The sequence below is a fragment of the Eleutherodactylus coqui genome, chromosome 11 (assembly GCF_035609145.1).
Source record: "Eleutherodactylus coqui strain aEleCoq1 chromosome 11, aEleCoq1.hap1, whole genome shotgun sequence".
In the NCBI taxonomy this organism is placed as follows: Eukaryota; Metazoa; Chordata; class Amphibia; order Anura; family Eleutherodactylidae; genus Eleutherodactylus; species Eleutherodactylus coqui.
This window is the reverse complement of record NC_089847.1, coordinates 89,551,153-89,567,446: the sequence shown is the minus strand read 5'-3', so window position 1 is coordinate 89,567,446 and position 16,294 is coordinate 89,551,153. Positions and strand designations below refer to the sequence as shown.

The 16,294-nt window shown below is 47.3% G+C and overlaps 1 protein-coding gene across 2 annotated transcripts in view; it reads left to right on the top strand.

Annotated features, from left to right (window-relative positions):
* The window catches only part of LOC136582166 (interferon regulatory factor 3-like), a 43,092-nt gene extending 29,582 nt beyond the window's left edge, over nt 1–13,510 (top strand). For both annotated transcript variants that reach the window (XM_066583001.1, XM_066583002.1), the window contains one exon: nt 11,608–13,510. In XM_066583001.1, coding sequence (XP_066439098.1) covers nt 11,608–11,769 — 162 coding nt within the window. In that variant the 3' untranslated portion in view covers nt 11,770–13,510. The remainder of the gene's footprint in view (nt 1–11,607) is intronic.
* The last annotated feature ends 2,784 nt before the right edge of the window (nt 13,511–16,294 follow it).

Genomic DNA, 16,294 nt, shown 5'->3' with positions numbered 1-16,294 from the left:
TAATGCAGGTGGGCTTCGGCCCACACTGCATGCCCCAGTCTGACTGGGGTTCTTTACAAGTGGACAGATATAGGTTAAACTCCGTGTGCACCTACAGCATGGGTGGCTCCCTGGAACCCACCGGCGGTACATAAATATATCCCATTGCAGTGCCCAACACAGCTGAGGTAGTAATGTCGTGCTTAATGCAGGTGGGCTTCGGCCCACACTGCATGCCCCAGTCTGACTGGGGTTCTTTAGAAGTGGACAGATGTAGGTTAAACTCCGTGTGCACCTACAGCATGGGTGGCTCCCTGGAACCCACCGGCGGTACATAAATATATCCCATTGCAGTGCCCTACTCAGCAGAGCTAACGTCAGATACAATACAGGTGGGCTTCGGCCCACACTGCATGCCCTAGTCAGACTGGGGTTCTTTAGAAGTGGACAGATGTAGGTTAAACTCCGTGTGCACCTACAGCATGGGTGGGTGCCAGGAAGCCACCGGCGGTACATAAATATATCCCATTGCATTGCCCAACACAGCTGAGGTAGTAATGTCGTGCTTAATGCAGGTGGGCTTCGGCCCACACTGCATGCCCCAGTCTGACTGGGGTTCTTTACAAGTGGACAGATGTAGGTTAAACTCCGTGTGCACCTACAGCATGGGTGGCTCCCTGGAACCCACCGGCGGTACATAAATATATCCCATTGCAGTGCCCAACACAGCTGAGGTAGTAATGTCGTGCTTAATGCAGGTGGGCTTCGGCCCACACTGCATGCCCCAGTCAGACTGGGGTTCTTTACAAGTGGACAGATATATGTTAAACTCCGTGTGCACCTACAGCATGGGTGGCTCCCTGGAACCCACCGGCGGTACATAAATATATCCCATTGCAGTGCCCAACACAGCTGAGGTAGTAATGTCGTGCTTAATGCAGGTGGGCTTCGGCCCACACTGCATGCCCCAGTCTGACTGGGGTTCTTTACAAGTGGACAGATGTAGGTTAAACTCCGTGTGCACCTACAGCATGGGTGGGTGCCAGGAACCCACCGGTGGTACATAAATATATCCCATTGCAGTGCCCTACTCAGCAGAGCTAACGTCAGATACAATACAGGTGGGCTTTGGCCCACACTGCATGCCTCAGTCAGACTGGTAATATGTACCTTAACAGTAACCTCGTTGGTGGTAATGTGGTGGTGACTGCGGACCTAGTAGCGCGGTTTTATGTAGTTGGTTTTCGGAATGTGGCCATGATTAAGTGGTCCGTGGCGGGGGGATGGTGGTGGTGCTCTCTTGTTGTGTCGTTAAAGGTGAAATTCTTGGACTGCCACCAGACGGACCAATTCAAAGGTATTTGCCAAGAATGTTTTCATTGTTGGAGGAGGAGGGGGATGTTTTGGAGGCACTATGTGTCCTCTCCACGTGTCCGTGGTTATATGCACCTTAACAGTAACAGCGTTGGTGGGAAATGGCCTCGCCGCCATTATGTCTTTGTGAAGCCTCTGTTTCCACACCCCAGTGACATACCATTAGCTGCGGTATAGGCAGAGCCCAGAATTATTAACCTTTGCAGCGGTAGTATTAGGGACAGGCCCCACTAACATATCACTAGCAGCAGTATAGGGGGAGCGCAGTCTTAGTTCCATTTCAGTAATAGTAGCAGTCAAGACAAGCCCCAGTAACAATTCCCATTGCAGCAGTTTAGGGAGATAACAGTCTCTTTCACATTTCAGTAGCTGCTGTATAGACAAGGCCCCAGTTACATTTATGTAGCAAAAGTGTAGGCCAACCCCACACACCTTTCTGTACCATGAGTGCAGGCGAAGAACATAGAAATTACAATGATTACACTGTAGGTGAGGGCCCAAAAAAATTGGTGTAGCAACAGTACTAATGTACCACAGAAAAAATTGGCCATGCCCAACCAAGATGGCAGGTGAAACCCATTAATCGCTTTGGTTAATGTGGCTTAAGTGGTAACTAAGCCTGGAGGCAGCCCAGTTTAACGAAAAATTGGTTCAAGTTAAAGTTTCATCGCTTGTAAGAGCATTGAAACGTATAAAAATTGTTTGGAAAAATTATATGAGTGAGCCTTGTGGCCCAAAGAAAAATTGCCCGTTCGGCGTGATTACGTGAGGTTTCAGGAGGAGGAGCAGGAGGAGGAGGAGGAATATTATACACAGATTGATGAAGCAGAAATGTCACCGTTTTGGATGGTGATACAGAACGATGCTTCCATCCGCGGGTGCAGCCTACGTATTGCTTAGGTATCGCTGCTGTCCGCTGGTGGAGAAGAGAAGTGTGGGGAAATCCAGGCTTTGTTCATCTTGATGAGTGTAAGCCTGTCGGCACTGTCGGTTGACAGGCGTGTACGCTTATCTGTGATGATTCCCCCAGCCGCACTAAACACCCTCTCTGACAAGACGCTAGCTGCAGGACAAGCAAGCACCTCCAGGGCATACAGCGCGAGTTCAGGCCACGTGTCCAGCTTCGACACCCAGTAGTTGTAGGGGGCAGAGGCGTCACGGAGGATGGTCGTGCGATCGGCTATGTACTCCACTAGCGCTGTCGTATGGGAATTTTACCATCAGTTTGTCCGCCAGGGTCCTGTGGTATAGCAACACTCTCGAACCCCTTTCCTCTTCGGGAATGAGAGTGGAAAGGTTCTCCTTATACCGTGGGTCGAGCAGTGTGTACACCCAGTAATCCGTAGTGGCCAGAATGCGTGCAACGCGAGGGTCACGAGAAAGGCATCCTAACATGAAGTCAGCTATGTGTGCCAGGGTACCTGTACGCAACACATGGCTGTCTTCACTAGGAAGATCACTTTCAGGATCCTCATCCTCCGCCTCCTCCTCCTCAGGCCATACACGCTGAAAGGATGACAGGCAAGCAGCATGGGTACCGTCAGCAGTGGGCCAAGCTGTCTCTTCCCCCTCCTCCTCATCCTCCTCATGCTCCTCCTCCTCCTCCTCAACGCGCTGAGATATAGACAGGAGGGTGCTCTGACTATCCAGCGACATACTGTCTTCCCCCGCCTCCGTTTCCGAGCGCAAAGCATTTGCCTCTATGCTTTGCAAGGAACTTCTCAAGAGGCATAGCAGAGGAATGGTGGGGCTAATGATTGCAGCATTGCCGCTCACCACCTGGGTAGACTCTTCAAACTTTCCAAGGACCTGGCAGATGTCTGCCAACCAGGCCCACTCTTCTGAAAATAATTGAGGAGGCTGACTCCCACTGCGCCGCCCATGTTGGAGTTGGTATTCCACTATAGCTCTACGCTGCTCATAGAGCCTGGCCAACATGTGGAGCGTAGAGTTCCACCGTGTGGGCACGTCGCACAGCAGTCGGTGCACTGGCAGATTAAACCGATGTTGCAGGGTGCGCAGGGTGGCAGCGTCCGTGTGGGACTTGCGGAAATGTGCGCAGAGCCGGTGCACCTTTCCGAGCAGGTCTGACAAGCGTGGGTAGCTTTTCAGAAAGCGCTGAACCACCAAATTAAAGACGTGGGCCAGGCATGGCACGTGCGTGAGGCTGCCGAGCTGCAGAGCCGCCACCAGGTTACGGCCGTTGTCACACACGACCATGCCCGGTTGGAGGCTCAGTGGCGCAAGCCAACGGTCGGTCTGCTCTGTTAGACCCCGCAGCAGTTCGTGGGCCGTGTGCCTCTTATCTCCTAAGATGAGTAGTTTCAGCACGGCCTGCTGACGCTTGCCCACCGCTGTGCTGCCACGCCGCGCGACACCGACTGCTGGCGACGTCCTGCTGCTGCTGACACATCAAGATTGCGAGGCAGAGGTTGAGGAGGAGGAGGAGGGGGGTGCTTTAGTGGAGGAAGCATACACCGCCGAAGATACCACCACCGAGCTGGGGCCCGCAATTCTGGGGGTGGGTAGGACGTGAGCGGTCCCAGGCTCTGACTCTGTCCCAGCCTCCACTAAATTCACCCAATGTGCCGTCAGGGAGATGTAGTGGCCCTGCCCGCCTGTGCTTGTCCTTGTGTCCGTAGTTAAGTGGACCTTGGCACTAACCGCATTGGTGAGGGCGCGTACAATGTTGCGGGAGACGTGGTCGTGCAGGGCTGGGATGGCACATCGGGAAAAGTAGTGGCGACTGGGAACTGAGTAGCGCAGGGCCGCCGCCGCTATCATACTTTTGAAGGACTCCGTTTCCACAACCCTATACGGCAGCATCTCTAGGCTGATAAATTTGGCTATGTGGACGGTTAACGCTTGAGCGTGCGGGTGCGTGGCGGCGTACTTGCGCTTGCGCTCAAACACTTGCGCTAGCGACGGCTGGACGGTGCGGTGCGAGACATTGCTGGATGGGGCCGAGGACAGCGGAGGTGAGGGTGTGGGTGCAGGCCAGGAGACGGTAGTGCCTGTGTCCTGAGAGGGGGGTTGGATCTCAGTGGAAGGTTGGGGCACAGGGGGAGAGGCAGCGGTGCAAACCAGAGGCGGTGAACGGCCTTCGTCCCACCTTGTGGGGTGCTTGGCCATCATATGTCTGCGCATGCTGGCGGTGGTGAGGCTGTTGGTGGTGGCTCCCCGGCTGATCTTGGTGCGACAAAGGTTGCACACCACTGTTCGTCGGTCGTTAGGCGTCTCTGTGAAAAACTGCCAGACCTTAGAGCACCTCGGCCTCTGCAGGGTGGCATGGCGCGAGGGTGCGCTTTGGGAAACAGTTGGTGGATTATTCGGTCTGGCCCTGCCTCTACCCCTGGACACCGCACTGCCTCTTGCAACCTGCCCTGCTGCTGCCCTTGCCTCCCCCTCTGAAGACCTGTCCTGAGTAGGCGTTGCACACCAGGTGGGGTCAGTCACCTCATCGTCCTGCTGCTCTTCCTCCGAATCCTCTGTGCGCTCCTCCCTCGCACTTACTGCCCTTACTACTACCTCACTGCAAGACAACTGTGTCTCATCGTCATCGTCCTCCTCACCCACTGAAAGGTCTTGAGACAGTTGCCGGAAGTCCCCAGCCTCATCCCCTGGACCCCGGAAACTTTCGAATGGTTGGGCATCAGTGACGATAAACTCCTCTGGTGGGAGAGGAACCACTGCTGCCCAATCTGAGCAGGGGCTCGAGAACAGTTCCTGGGAGTCTTCCCGCTCCTGAGCATGTGTCATTGTAGTGGAGTGAGGAGGCTGGGAGGAAGGAGGAGCAGCAGCCAGAGGATTCGGATTTGCAGCACTGGACGGCGCAGAACTGTGGGTGGATGATAGCTTGCTCGAAGCACTTTCTGCCATCCACGACAGGACCTGCTCACACTGCTCATTTTCTAATAAAGGTCTCCCGCGTGGACCCATTAATTGGGCGATGAATGTGGGGACGCCAGAAACATGCCTCTCTCCTAATCGCGCAGCAGTCGGCTGCGATACACCTTGATCAGGAGCTCGGCCTGTGCCCACACCCTCACTTGGGCCTACGCGTCCTCGGCCACGTCCACGTCCTCAAGGCCTACCCCTACCCCTCAGCATGCTGTATTACCAATGATTTCCCAGCCAGGAAATAAATTGGCGCAAGCCTGCAGGCCAAATAGAATGTTTCCCTTTTTTTTTTAAAGGGAAGGCCCACTGACTATATTCAATCAGATAAGATTAGAAATGTGTTCCACAGAACTGCAGTGTTATATGAAGTGCAGCAGAGCGGTGATTTTTCCCAGGCAGGAAATAAATTGGCGCAAGCCTGCTGTTAAACGTAGCTGGCTGCGTATGATTTCTTTACGTTCTCCACCCACCACACACGTACCCAGAACGCTGAGGACTGTCAGAGGCAGGCCAAATAGAATGTTTCCCTTTTTTTTTTAAAGAAAAGGCCCACTGACTATATTCAATCAATAATATATGTCTTCTGGCCCTGCCTACACAATTCTGTCCCTGTAGTATTACTGCAGGGCGCAATGCTCTGCACAGCCGATTTTGAAAAAAAAATAAAATGCAACACTGCTAACAGCAGCCTGCACAGTACTGCACACGGTTAAATGTGGCCCTAAGAAGGACCGTTGGGGTTCTTGAAGCCTACACTCACTCCTAACACTCTCCCTGCCTAACCACCACTTCTGTCCCTGTAGTATTACTGCAGGGCGCAATGCTCTGCACAGCCGATTTTGAAAAAAAAACAATTGTGCAACACTGCTAACAGCAGCCTCCACAGTACTGCACACGGATAGATGTGGCCCTAAGAAGGACCGTTGGGGTTCTTGAAGCCTACACTCACTCCTAACACTCTCCCTACAGCAGCTCCAACACAACAGCACTTTCCCTCAGCTAACTCACAACGCATCTGAGGCGAGCCGCGGGAGGGGCCGATTTTTATACTCAGGTGACATCTGATCTCGCCAGCCACTCACAGCAGGGGGGTGGTATAGGGCTTGAACGTCACAGGGGGAAGTTGTAATGCCTTCCCTGTCTTTCAATTGGCCAGAAAAGCGCGCTAACGTCTCAGAGATGAAAGTGAAAGTAACCCGAATACCGCGTGGTGCTCGTTAAGAGTAACGAGCATCCCGAACACCCTAATATTCGCCCGAGCATCAAGCTCGGATGAGTACGTTCGCTCATCTCTAATATACATATATTCTATTATACCAAGAAGTTGAAATATCTAAAAGCCTCCTTGTTGAGGTGAGATCTGATATCGTAAAACAAATGTTAAGGTGCTTTTAGACATAACCATTATCATTCCAAAAAATTGTCGAAACGAGTGAAAGTGACTAATAACCTATCAGTCTAACCGCAGACAACGACCAAACGACAAATGTTGTATTTCTTTTTTTTATTTCACACTTTTTGGGCTCAGTCACAAGGGCACCGATCTGCCCGTGTTCCTGCACGATGAGACGGCTGCACCACGTGCGGACGACTCTCTGTATGACCGGCTCCATTGCTGGCCATGTGTTCTTTCTTCCGGCGGTTCGGAGGGTCGTCTGCACCTGCAGTGCAGCCGTTTTATCATGCAGAAATATGGGCAGATCGGTGCCCGTGTGACTGAGCCCTTCCACTGTAGCTGGAACATTCATAGGAGCCCCAGATAGAGGAGAAAACCTCCCCCTGTACTGACGAACAGAGTTGATCAGGGTCTGCTAGGACCCTGCAGCTCTGTTGTAACAGGGGGGACCCAGTGGTCACATAACCGCCAGCTCACGTACTGGAAGAAACACTTCCACTTTCATTCTTTCGTACATAGCTCTCATTCGCCTGGATCGGTGCCCGCGTGACTGAGCCCTTCCACTGTAGCTGGGGCATTCATAAGAGCCACAGATAGAGGGGAAAACCTCCCCCTGTACTGACTAACAGAGCTGATCAGGGTATGCTAGGACCCTGCAGCTCTACTGTAACAGAGGGGGACCCAGTGGTTACACGACCGCCGGCTCGCGTAGTGGAAGAAACACTTCCACTTTCATTCTTTCGTACATAGCGCTCGTTAATAGAAGCCCAGATAACAAATCAGGGCACAAGTCCAGGTTGTCCATTTGTCATTTTAACTCCTTATGTTGTCAATTAGAATAACATCCTTCACACCAATCATGTAACCCAAGCTTGTTTACAAGAATGACACTTCTAGCATATGGCTAGTTTAAGGCCTCTTGTCCACAGACGCGGCGGGATATGCCCGTGGATTGCCCCCGCTGGAGTACCGTGTTTAAAAACGTGAGGGCCCGCGAGCGATCGTGTTATTCTGCCGCGGAAACCCCTTTATTAATACTATATTAATGGAGACATCCCATGGCTGAAAAACGCGGTAAATTAGAACATGCAATGTTTTTTCCCTGCTGCGGAAATCCGCAGCAGAATAACTAACACTGAGCTATTAGTTTTAATAGAACCTAATAGCTTCGTTATTCCGCCATGGTTTTCCCCTGCAGGACACGTGGCAGAAATCCGTGTGTTGGCATTAGCCCTAAGAAATAGGGATCCACTTCCAACTTGTCGAATCTACCAGTAGAGAAGACCGTGGATTCCGAGTGGCTCCGCTTCACAGCGCACCTCATACACAGGAGAAGAAAAAGCACCTGGCAACAGCACTCCTGCACAGATTTAATATCTGAATTAAAGTTGCATAAGGCCGGGTGTACAACGTCATGTGACTGAGACACTCGGGCGCAGCTCTCATTGGGCACCTGTCCCTGTGCTGTACGATATACAGACTGTACGCACATTGACATACATTTGCATGTCGAAAATCGTGTCCATGATACAGACAAAGATAGGACGTGATGAGTTTTTTTTCTTTTCATGCATTCCATGTCTGCATGAAAACCCGGTAATGTGTGCCACTATTATAGGTCCGTAAGCTGTCAGTATGTCGTCCTTTTTTTTTTGTTTGTTTTTTTTACATTCGACAAATGCTACTGTATTGGAGGCCTGTTATATTTACTATCCACATAAAAATGCAAAGTTCCTCCGCATATTTTGATCAAAATATGTGAGACCATCTGCATGTTAAGGCGACCTTTATGTAGATGGGACCCTACACTGACTGACTCTCCTCTCTTTAAAATATATTCAGGGAAAGTGTAATCTAGCTATATACTCCTGATTAAAATTGCTCTAGGACAGGGGGGGTAATGATGTGCCCGATCATCCACAAATGTAAATGCAACAAAAACAAAGTGCTCTACCTACGAGTAAACGCTCAGCTGCACGTAGCCGTGTCGGTTGCCTATCTAGAATAGAAGCTCTAGACTCTATATTTTAGCAGTGGCAAGTCAATCTTCTTACTTACTTTCTTCTGAGGATAGGTGATAAGTGTTAAGTCTTCAAATATCAATTTTAGACGGTGGCAAAGTTCCAATGGACCAAACTTCATAACCCCTCTCCTCCTCCCTGAAACAATACTCCAAGCAGCAACCTGAATTTAACATTGACCTCTTCACTGCCATAGCCCTCCATGGAATATAAAATAATCTCATTTTAATGCCTTACTCCTTGGGGAATATACATTTAACCCTTCCACTAACCTAGGCCAACGGGGATTAATCAATCTAAATATAACCAAGACAGGGGTCCTACTTTGCTTGTTGCCCGGGGCTCTATGTTCTCTAAAAATTGACCCTGGGTATTAGAACATGATAAAAAATAATTATTGCTATAAGTTTTCTTCATTGGTTCATTACTTTACGCCAAGTTTTCTGATCTGATATAGCTCTTTACCTGTTGATTGTTTCTAGTGAATATTTAATAATTTCTTACATGGTTTAGAATCCTAGGAATGTAATTCTTATGGTTTAGAGAATGATACAAAGTTAAAACAGCGAGCACAACAGACATTGAATTAAACGACATTGACTAAAGTATGACTGTAAAATTGATCAAATGGTCACTTGCCAGATATGTGGATTACACCCGTCCCAGTCTTTCGAAAAGAGCCAAGAGATGCCGGTGATGTGTTGTCCGTGTAGAAGCGAGGTCTACTCACTAGTGAAGTGATGACAGGCTTGTGAGAACGAGCCGTGTTGTCTGACTATATAACTAGTTAAGTTTCACTTTCCTGTTCCTGGGTGTAGGATCAGCCTCCCTATTCCTTCCTCCATATATGTCACAGCAGTTTAGTTGGGTGGACTTTGAGTATTGTCGGGAAAAGAGCAAAGTGATATTTTTTTACTATAAAGGGAAACCTTCTTTATATTTGGAAAATATTATAATTGTTGCAAATTAAATTTTCTACTGGGAGATAAGCAATATGCATCAAAACTGCAACGCCTTGAGCAAAAAAGGAACAATGTGGTGTATGCTCAATTTACTGCATATTTTAGTCACGTTTTAAACCTACTTTAAAAGTTTTGAAAGCAGTAAAATATGCTATGGCGAAGGGGATTCTTAAAATTCTCGTTTTTTTTTTTTCATAAAGATGCATGCCATTTTTGGTTGCAAAATATTAGTGTACATTAGTAGAACTACGTGCTGATATGAAGGAAACATGTCTTGACATGCCTATTGAGTTGCATCAAATTACCATGTCACATGCCATATTTTGATTATGACACCATTACAACATGCAAATACCAAAATGTATTATTATGGGTGCCTTCACACTTGCAATAAAATCGTGCGAGTGAGTGGAAACGCAGATACCAATGATTTACATGGTTTTATTCCCATTTGCGATGTTTTCACTCCCGCGATGTTGCAATAAAAAAAAATTGCAGCATGCCCTATCTTCTGGGTTTTTTGCTTTTTTTTTTACTGCCCATGTTTCCCTATGAAGCCCCCTTTTTATCACAATGCACGAACTTGCAATTTTCGTGCAATGCGTTTTTAATATTAGAGAGTGCTATTGACTTTTGCGCTAAAAAATCGTGCAATTTTATCACGGACGGCAGCAATGCAATAGAAGATTATTCTCAGTAAAAAGCTTCACTGACGCTCAAACACCTGATTTTTGCGGGTTTTTTATTTATTTATTTTTGCCGCGATTCTCTTGTGGAAAAATCGCGAGCGCCAGTGTGAAGGAGCCCTAAGTATAACATTCTATCCTAAACCTCATTCTATTTGTCCGTGTACCTGGTTCCAACACATTATCTATATGACCCACTTTACTTACAACTTTGGTTAGGGTCTTGATTTTCTGAATCCCCCTGGACTTGAGTATTTTTTGGTTTTCTGGAAATTTAACCCAAAGGTGAGATTTAGGAAGAACCACAGCAGGAATAACACAGAAGACCAGATTGTTAGTGATAACAATGCAAGTCTTAAAGTTAACTAGCCGGGTTAAGATCAGTCAGATGCAACACCAAAAGATCCAGCAAATCCATAGACCATTACTAGCCGTGGTGAGTACTGAAGTCACAATGCAGTTCAGGGGGTACAAACATTAAACAGAGTGAACACTTGCCAAGGTCAGTCAATGGTGGGGGTCAGTAATACAGACCAGGTACAGAGGGGTTACAAACAATATAGTCAATCCAAGTCTAAACAGGGTAAAGGAAAAGGTACTATAACTGGAAATTAGTAGATGCCCAGAAAGATTGAAATAGAACAACCTTTGCTTTGATTGACCAAGTAGCCATGCCAACTGTGGGTATTATTGTATCTTGTCACCACCAGGAAGTAGAGGTGGAGACAAGATTGACAGGGTGGCGACGCCCTCTGTTCCTTAATGGTGGTGGCTGCCTTCCCTTCCTCGGCCTCATAGGTCCTGCCAGTCACTGAGAATGTTGTCCAGGCGGCCGTCGGGGAAGATACTTCGGCCGGGAAGCTACTCAGCAACCTATCTGCCTCTCAGCAGGGGTGGCGGTGACAGGTGCTGGAGGTAGAGGAGGCAGGGGAGCAGTACCAGACATCGGCCTCCTATCGGACTCCTCCCCCTCCGCTGCTCTTACCGGCGCCGCTGTCACTCTCCCCTGCATGGAGGAAGCTGATCGGCAGGCTCCTGAAGCAGTGGGGGAGAAGACAGCAGAGAGAGGCCGTAGCGTGAATCTATCCCTCCACCATGCATGCATATGTCTGGAATGCAATGGGATAAGTAGAATAGCGTCACAAATAGTGACATCATCTTTGAATAACATTTCAGCAAAATGGAACTGCAAGCTAGTTTTTGTTACGTAATATGCAAAATATTACAATGTGACAAACACGAAGGTAGAGTTGTATCCTTAGTAACATCTGGTAATTTTTTCTTTTCAGCTTGTTCCGAATATCTGTACATTCTTGCATCAAGCTGCACAGCAAAGTGGGGCTTCATCGCTGAACTCGGAGGTGGTCAGTCTTCAGATCTCAAACGGAAGTTCTCTAGGCAGCTTCGATGACCCTTGTTTCATGGAACTTGACTTCCAAGATTTGCTTTAAGAGATTCCTAACTTCTCTGGAAGCCCTCTTGTATTTTTTTTACAATAGGGCAAAGAATGATACTTTCATGCTCTTCATGTCCAAAAATCATTCCTTTTCTGTCTTCTAGCCAACTTTTATTTCACTATTTAGCTATTGAAAGGGGTCAAACCACTCTATAGTAACATTTCCTAATGTGCCATAAACTACTGTTTCACATAAAAGTGGAAATTCGATTGTGCCTGATTTGTTGCACACTGACACTTGTTAGAACAGTTATTCTTTTCGCCTAGTCTTATGGATAGTGTAATAGAAGGGCATGCTGTGCCATCTTGGGTGTTCTCAGAACTGTGTAAAAGGCACCAAGGCAACAAGTGACATATATATATATTCATTCACATATACTTCAAGCAAAGGCTGGTCAGACATCTGTCTGGGATGATTTAGTGAATCCTGCCCTGAGCAGGGGGTTGGACCAGATGACCCCGGAGGTCCCTTCCAACTCTACCATTCTATGATGTACATATGGAAAAAAAATTATATACTAAGGCCGCCTGCAGACGAGCGGGTCGGATCCGGCAGCGAGAAATCTCGCCGCGCGATCCGACCCCAGAGCCTGCAGGGACGAGCGCGTACTCACCCGCGCCTGGCGGCCCCGGCTCTTTGATGTGCCGGCTGCCGCGCAGCCGGCGCATGCGCAGACCGGAGCCGGCGGCCAGGTGAGTGCGTGCCCCGCAGAAAATTAGAACATGCCGCGGTTTGTTTGCCGCGCGAGATTTCGCGCGGCCAAACCGCGGCCGTCTGCATAGGAGTGCGTATTGTAATGCACTCCTATGCAGACTTTCAGCGGCGGAAATCCCGCGGGAAATCCCGCGGCGGGATTTCCGCTCGTCTGCAGGCGGCCTAAAAGTGAAATTCTTTAACTTTAAGCTATAATGATATATATACCGTATGTATAGTAGGATTGTTGGTCTGCTAGACTGTTGAACAACCACCATCTGAAAAAGTCCCCTTCAAGTTAACTCCTCCCTGGCATTCTGCTGATAATCGTGGGTCTGGCTGTTGTGAAGCCTGGCCATTATCTATTAGCTGTGGTTAGTCGTACACTGAGCTGCAGGGGGAACGTAGTATCACACTATTCTCTAATTTTAATGAGACAACATTTTTAACACTTGGGTTGGGTTCACATCAGCGTTCTTTATCCATCATCAATAGATCCGTCTTTTGTCTTTGCAGAAGAAAAAAACGATGTAATTACCGTAAATTACAGCAAATAAATCCCTAAAAAATGGATAGTTTCCATTTGCATCAGTTAGATATCCGTTATGAGCAGGGGTTTTTTTTGTGTCAGAAAGTATATTATAGGCGTATACATTTTATTGGTGGGATCCCCTTGTATTAAAAAGCATAATTTAAAAAAGGTACTACCTGATTGCCAAGAGGACCCTCTTTTAGCATATATCTGGTTTTTGAAAATCCATAGTCCCATTAGCAGGTCTATTGGAAAATGCTCTAAATGTAAATAGCCACGAAGGACCGAAATAGAGAATTTAAAAAAAATTCAACTAAGGCGTATTTTTGTATTAAGATTTGTTATTTAGGCTAGATATATACTATGGTGGGTTTTGGTAATGGAGATATATACAATAAACTAAAAAACACAATAACAAACTACAACATATGTAATTGCCTAGTATATTTATTAATGATAACCATGCACATTTTATGTTTTGTTTGCTGTAGACCAATAAATGATTATTGAAAGCAATAACTGAAATCTTTATTTAGTCCATACATATGTCAAGCACATTGTGGGGATTAACAGAGCCCTTGGGGAGTCCCCTCATCCCTGCGGGGAACTAAGGGGTTAACAGAAGCACCTTTTAAACGTCCTGCTGTAAGCAGTGGGGAAGCTATTGGCTCATAGGAGTCAATGGAAACTCCTGCAAAATGCGCACCAAAGATAGTGCATGTCCTATCTCTTTTAGGTATGTGCTCTTTTGCGCTTCAAATTCTGCGCATTTGAACACTTCTACCTGAACCCCTTGGTTCTTTTAGAAGTGTGCGTTATGTGAGCGCAAAATACATAGGGATGCACTAGCATCCGCAGGGCAATTTAAGGTATACGAATGTGATTTTTATTTTATTTTTATTTTTTTCACGCGCATGACAATCGCAGCATGCTCCATTTTTCTGTGGATCCCACGGGACGGCTTCCATTGACGTCGATGGAAGCCATCATATTTGTGGCACAGCCACAGCTGTTACTGTGGACATGCCACTGATCCGCGGGAAAGCAGGACATTAAAAGCAATGCACTGTGCATGCATCCTGTACGTCCGGGTGGATCCACTGTGCTGAAGAAAGAAAATCCGGCCGGTGCAGATGAGATCCGCGCTCTAGCCAAACCAGTTGCATATAGAGATTTCAGGAAGGAGGATGCAACGGTGAAACTCTGCTTGTATAGTAAAGTCAACGGAAAGTCTTCTCTTCAGGTCTGTGATGTCCATTCTGAGCAAAAAAAAAGATGGGACTGTCCAAAGGATGGATATGACATGGAAAACAAGAGGGGTTAGGCCGTCTGAACACGGGCAGATTTCTGCTGTGAAATATGTGGTGGGTGGCCGCACTGTGGATCTGCGGCAGATACAGTCCATAGCATGCTATGGGAAATCGATTCTTCCTGCACACGAGCAGAAATCGATTGCAATTTCCGCTCGGGGAATAAAAATAGCAACATGCTCCATTTTTTGTGTGGATTCTGTGCAGGCTGCTTCTATCGAAATCAATGGAAGCAGTTTGACCCATGATCCGTCCGCAATTAACATTGCGGACAGGTCGTGGATTCCACGTTATCACCTAGCGATAGCGGGGGGAAAATAAACATTTGAAGAAAAAAATCTGTACTGTGCATGTCTGACGGCGGCTCGCCACGATCATACGCAGTACAGAAAGAAGAGAAAATACTGTTATGTGTGAATGCCGGCTGCAGTCAGAGCCAGAATGCGCTGCGGGAAGCCGCATGCGGAATCTGGCTCTGCCATGTGCAGGTGGCCTTACATGTAGAAAGGCATCTTGGTAATTTACAATAAGTATACAGGAAACAAATATAACATTTACCACTAGAGGGCAGCAAAGCGCAAGAATATGAGCAGTGCAAATAACAGCTCCTATTAACTCATTATTAGTTGTGACAGCACAAAAAATATGAAATATTGGCAAAACCTGCTCTGTATAAAAGTGGAAGTCTGCCTTTTTAGCCCCATGTTTTTGTTACAAATTCCACTCTGATTTATTTTATAATGCAGTGAAATCTCTGTAGAAAACCACTTCTTCGAGGGGACCACCCCTGTGAAGACCAGACTTTCAGCTACCTTATAGTCCAAGTACTTTCGACTTCTTTAAAAAGACCACCTCTCGTTTGGACCGATGTCCACCCTTTTTGAGCAGATTTCTTTTCTGGAACGCCCTTTGTAAATCACAAATATCATTTATTTGACTTTCCTGCAGAATGCTGCATCCTATGAAATAAAGAAATCAGTACAGGAAAGCAAGCGGAGGACCAGAAAGACCCAGAGGAGGGCAGGCAGCTGCTAATCTTTGAATCATTTCTCTTATGTCCTCCTTCCCAGCGCTGATGTATTCCCCAATTAAATACAGCATGGGGGAGCAATGCACCGCTTACTGGAGGACGGGACGGAGTCAAAAGAGGGCAGTTGCGGAGGTTTATGTGCAGCGGATGTCCTGCTACAGTGCTTAGCCTTAGATGTCATGATGTCTTGTGCAGAAGCATTTTTAGATGCTAACCCACCCCCACCCAACAAGCTCGAGTAGTTTGCCTTAGCGAGTACGCTCGCTCATCTCTAGTGACAATGCATGAGATCTCGTACTCTTTCAAGTCTGAGTGTGGCAGAGTGGCTACTGTAGTAGCATGTTTTTGCCAATAGGGGGCCAAAGAGTAGAAAAAGTGGTCAGCAGTGAAAGAGTGTTCCTTGCAGTTGTGCTGGTTAATGAGAACAATTATCAGCCAAGTGCGAGAGATCTTTTAACCCCTTCCTGATGAACTCCATACATGTACGGCACTCGTCAGGTGTCATTATATGGAGCAGGCTTGGAAGCCAAGCCTGTTCTATACCCAGCAGGTGTTGGCTGTCCTTGAAAGCCAACACCTAGTTATAATGGCTGGGATTAGAGTTACTCAGATCTCAGCTGTTAACCCGTTAGATACCAGTTATGACCGCAGCATTTAAATGGACAGAAGGAGAGAGGAAGATCCCTTTGTCACCCAAATGGCTCATCTGTGGCAAGATTGTGATGGCCCCTCAGGCCTGTCATGGATTTCTGCCTATTGAGCTCTGGCTGTGACAGGGCTTAATACAATGCCAGTAAATATATGATTTACTGCAAAATTGAAGTATTACAGTATTTTATACAGGCGATCAGACAATTGGCAGTTCAAGTCCCCTATGGGGGCTAAAAACAAATGAAACTGAGAACAATATATATTTTTAAAATTATTAGTAAATTTTTTTTTTTTTTAATTTTT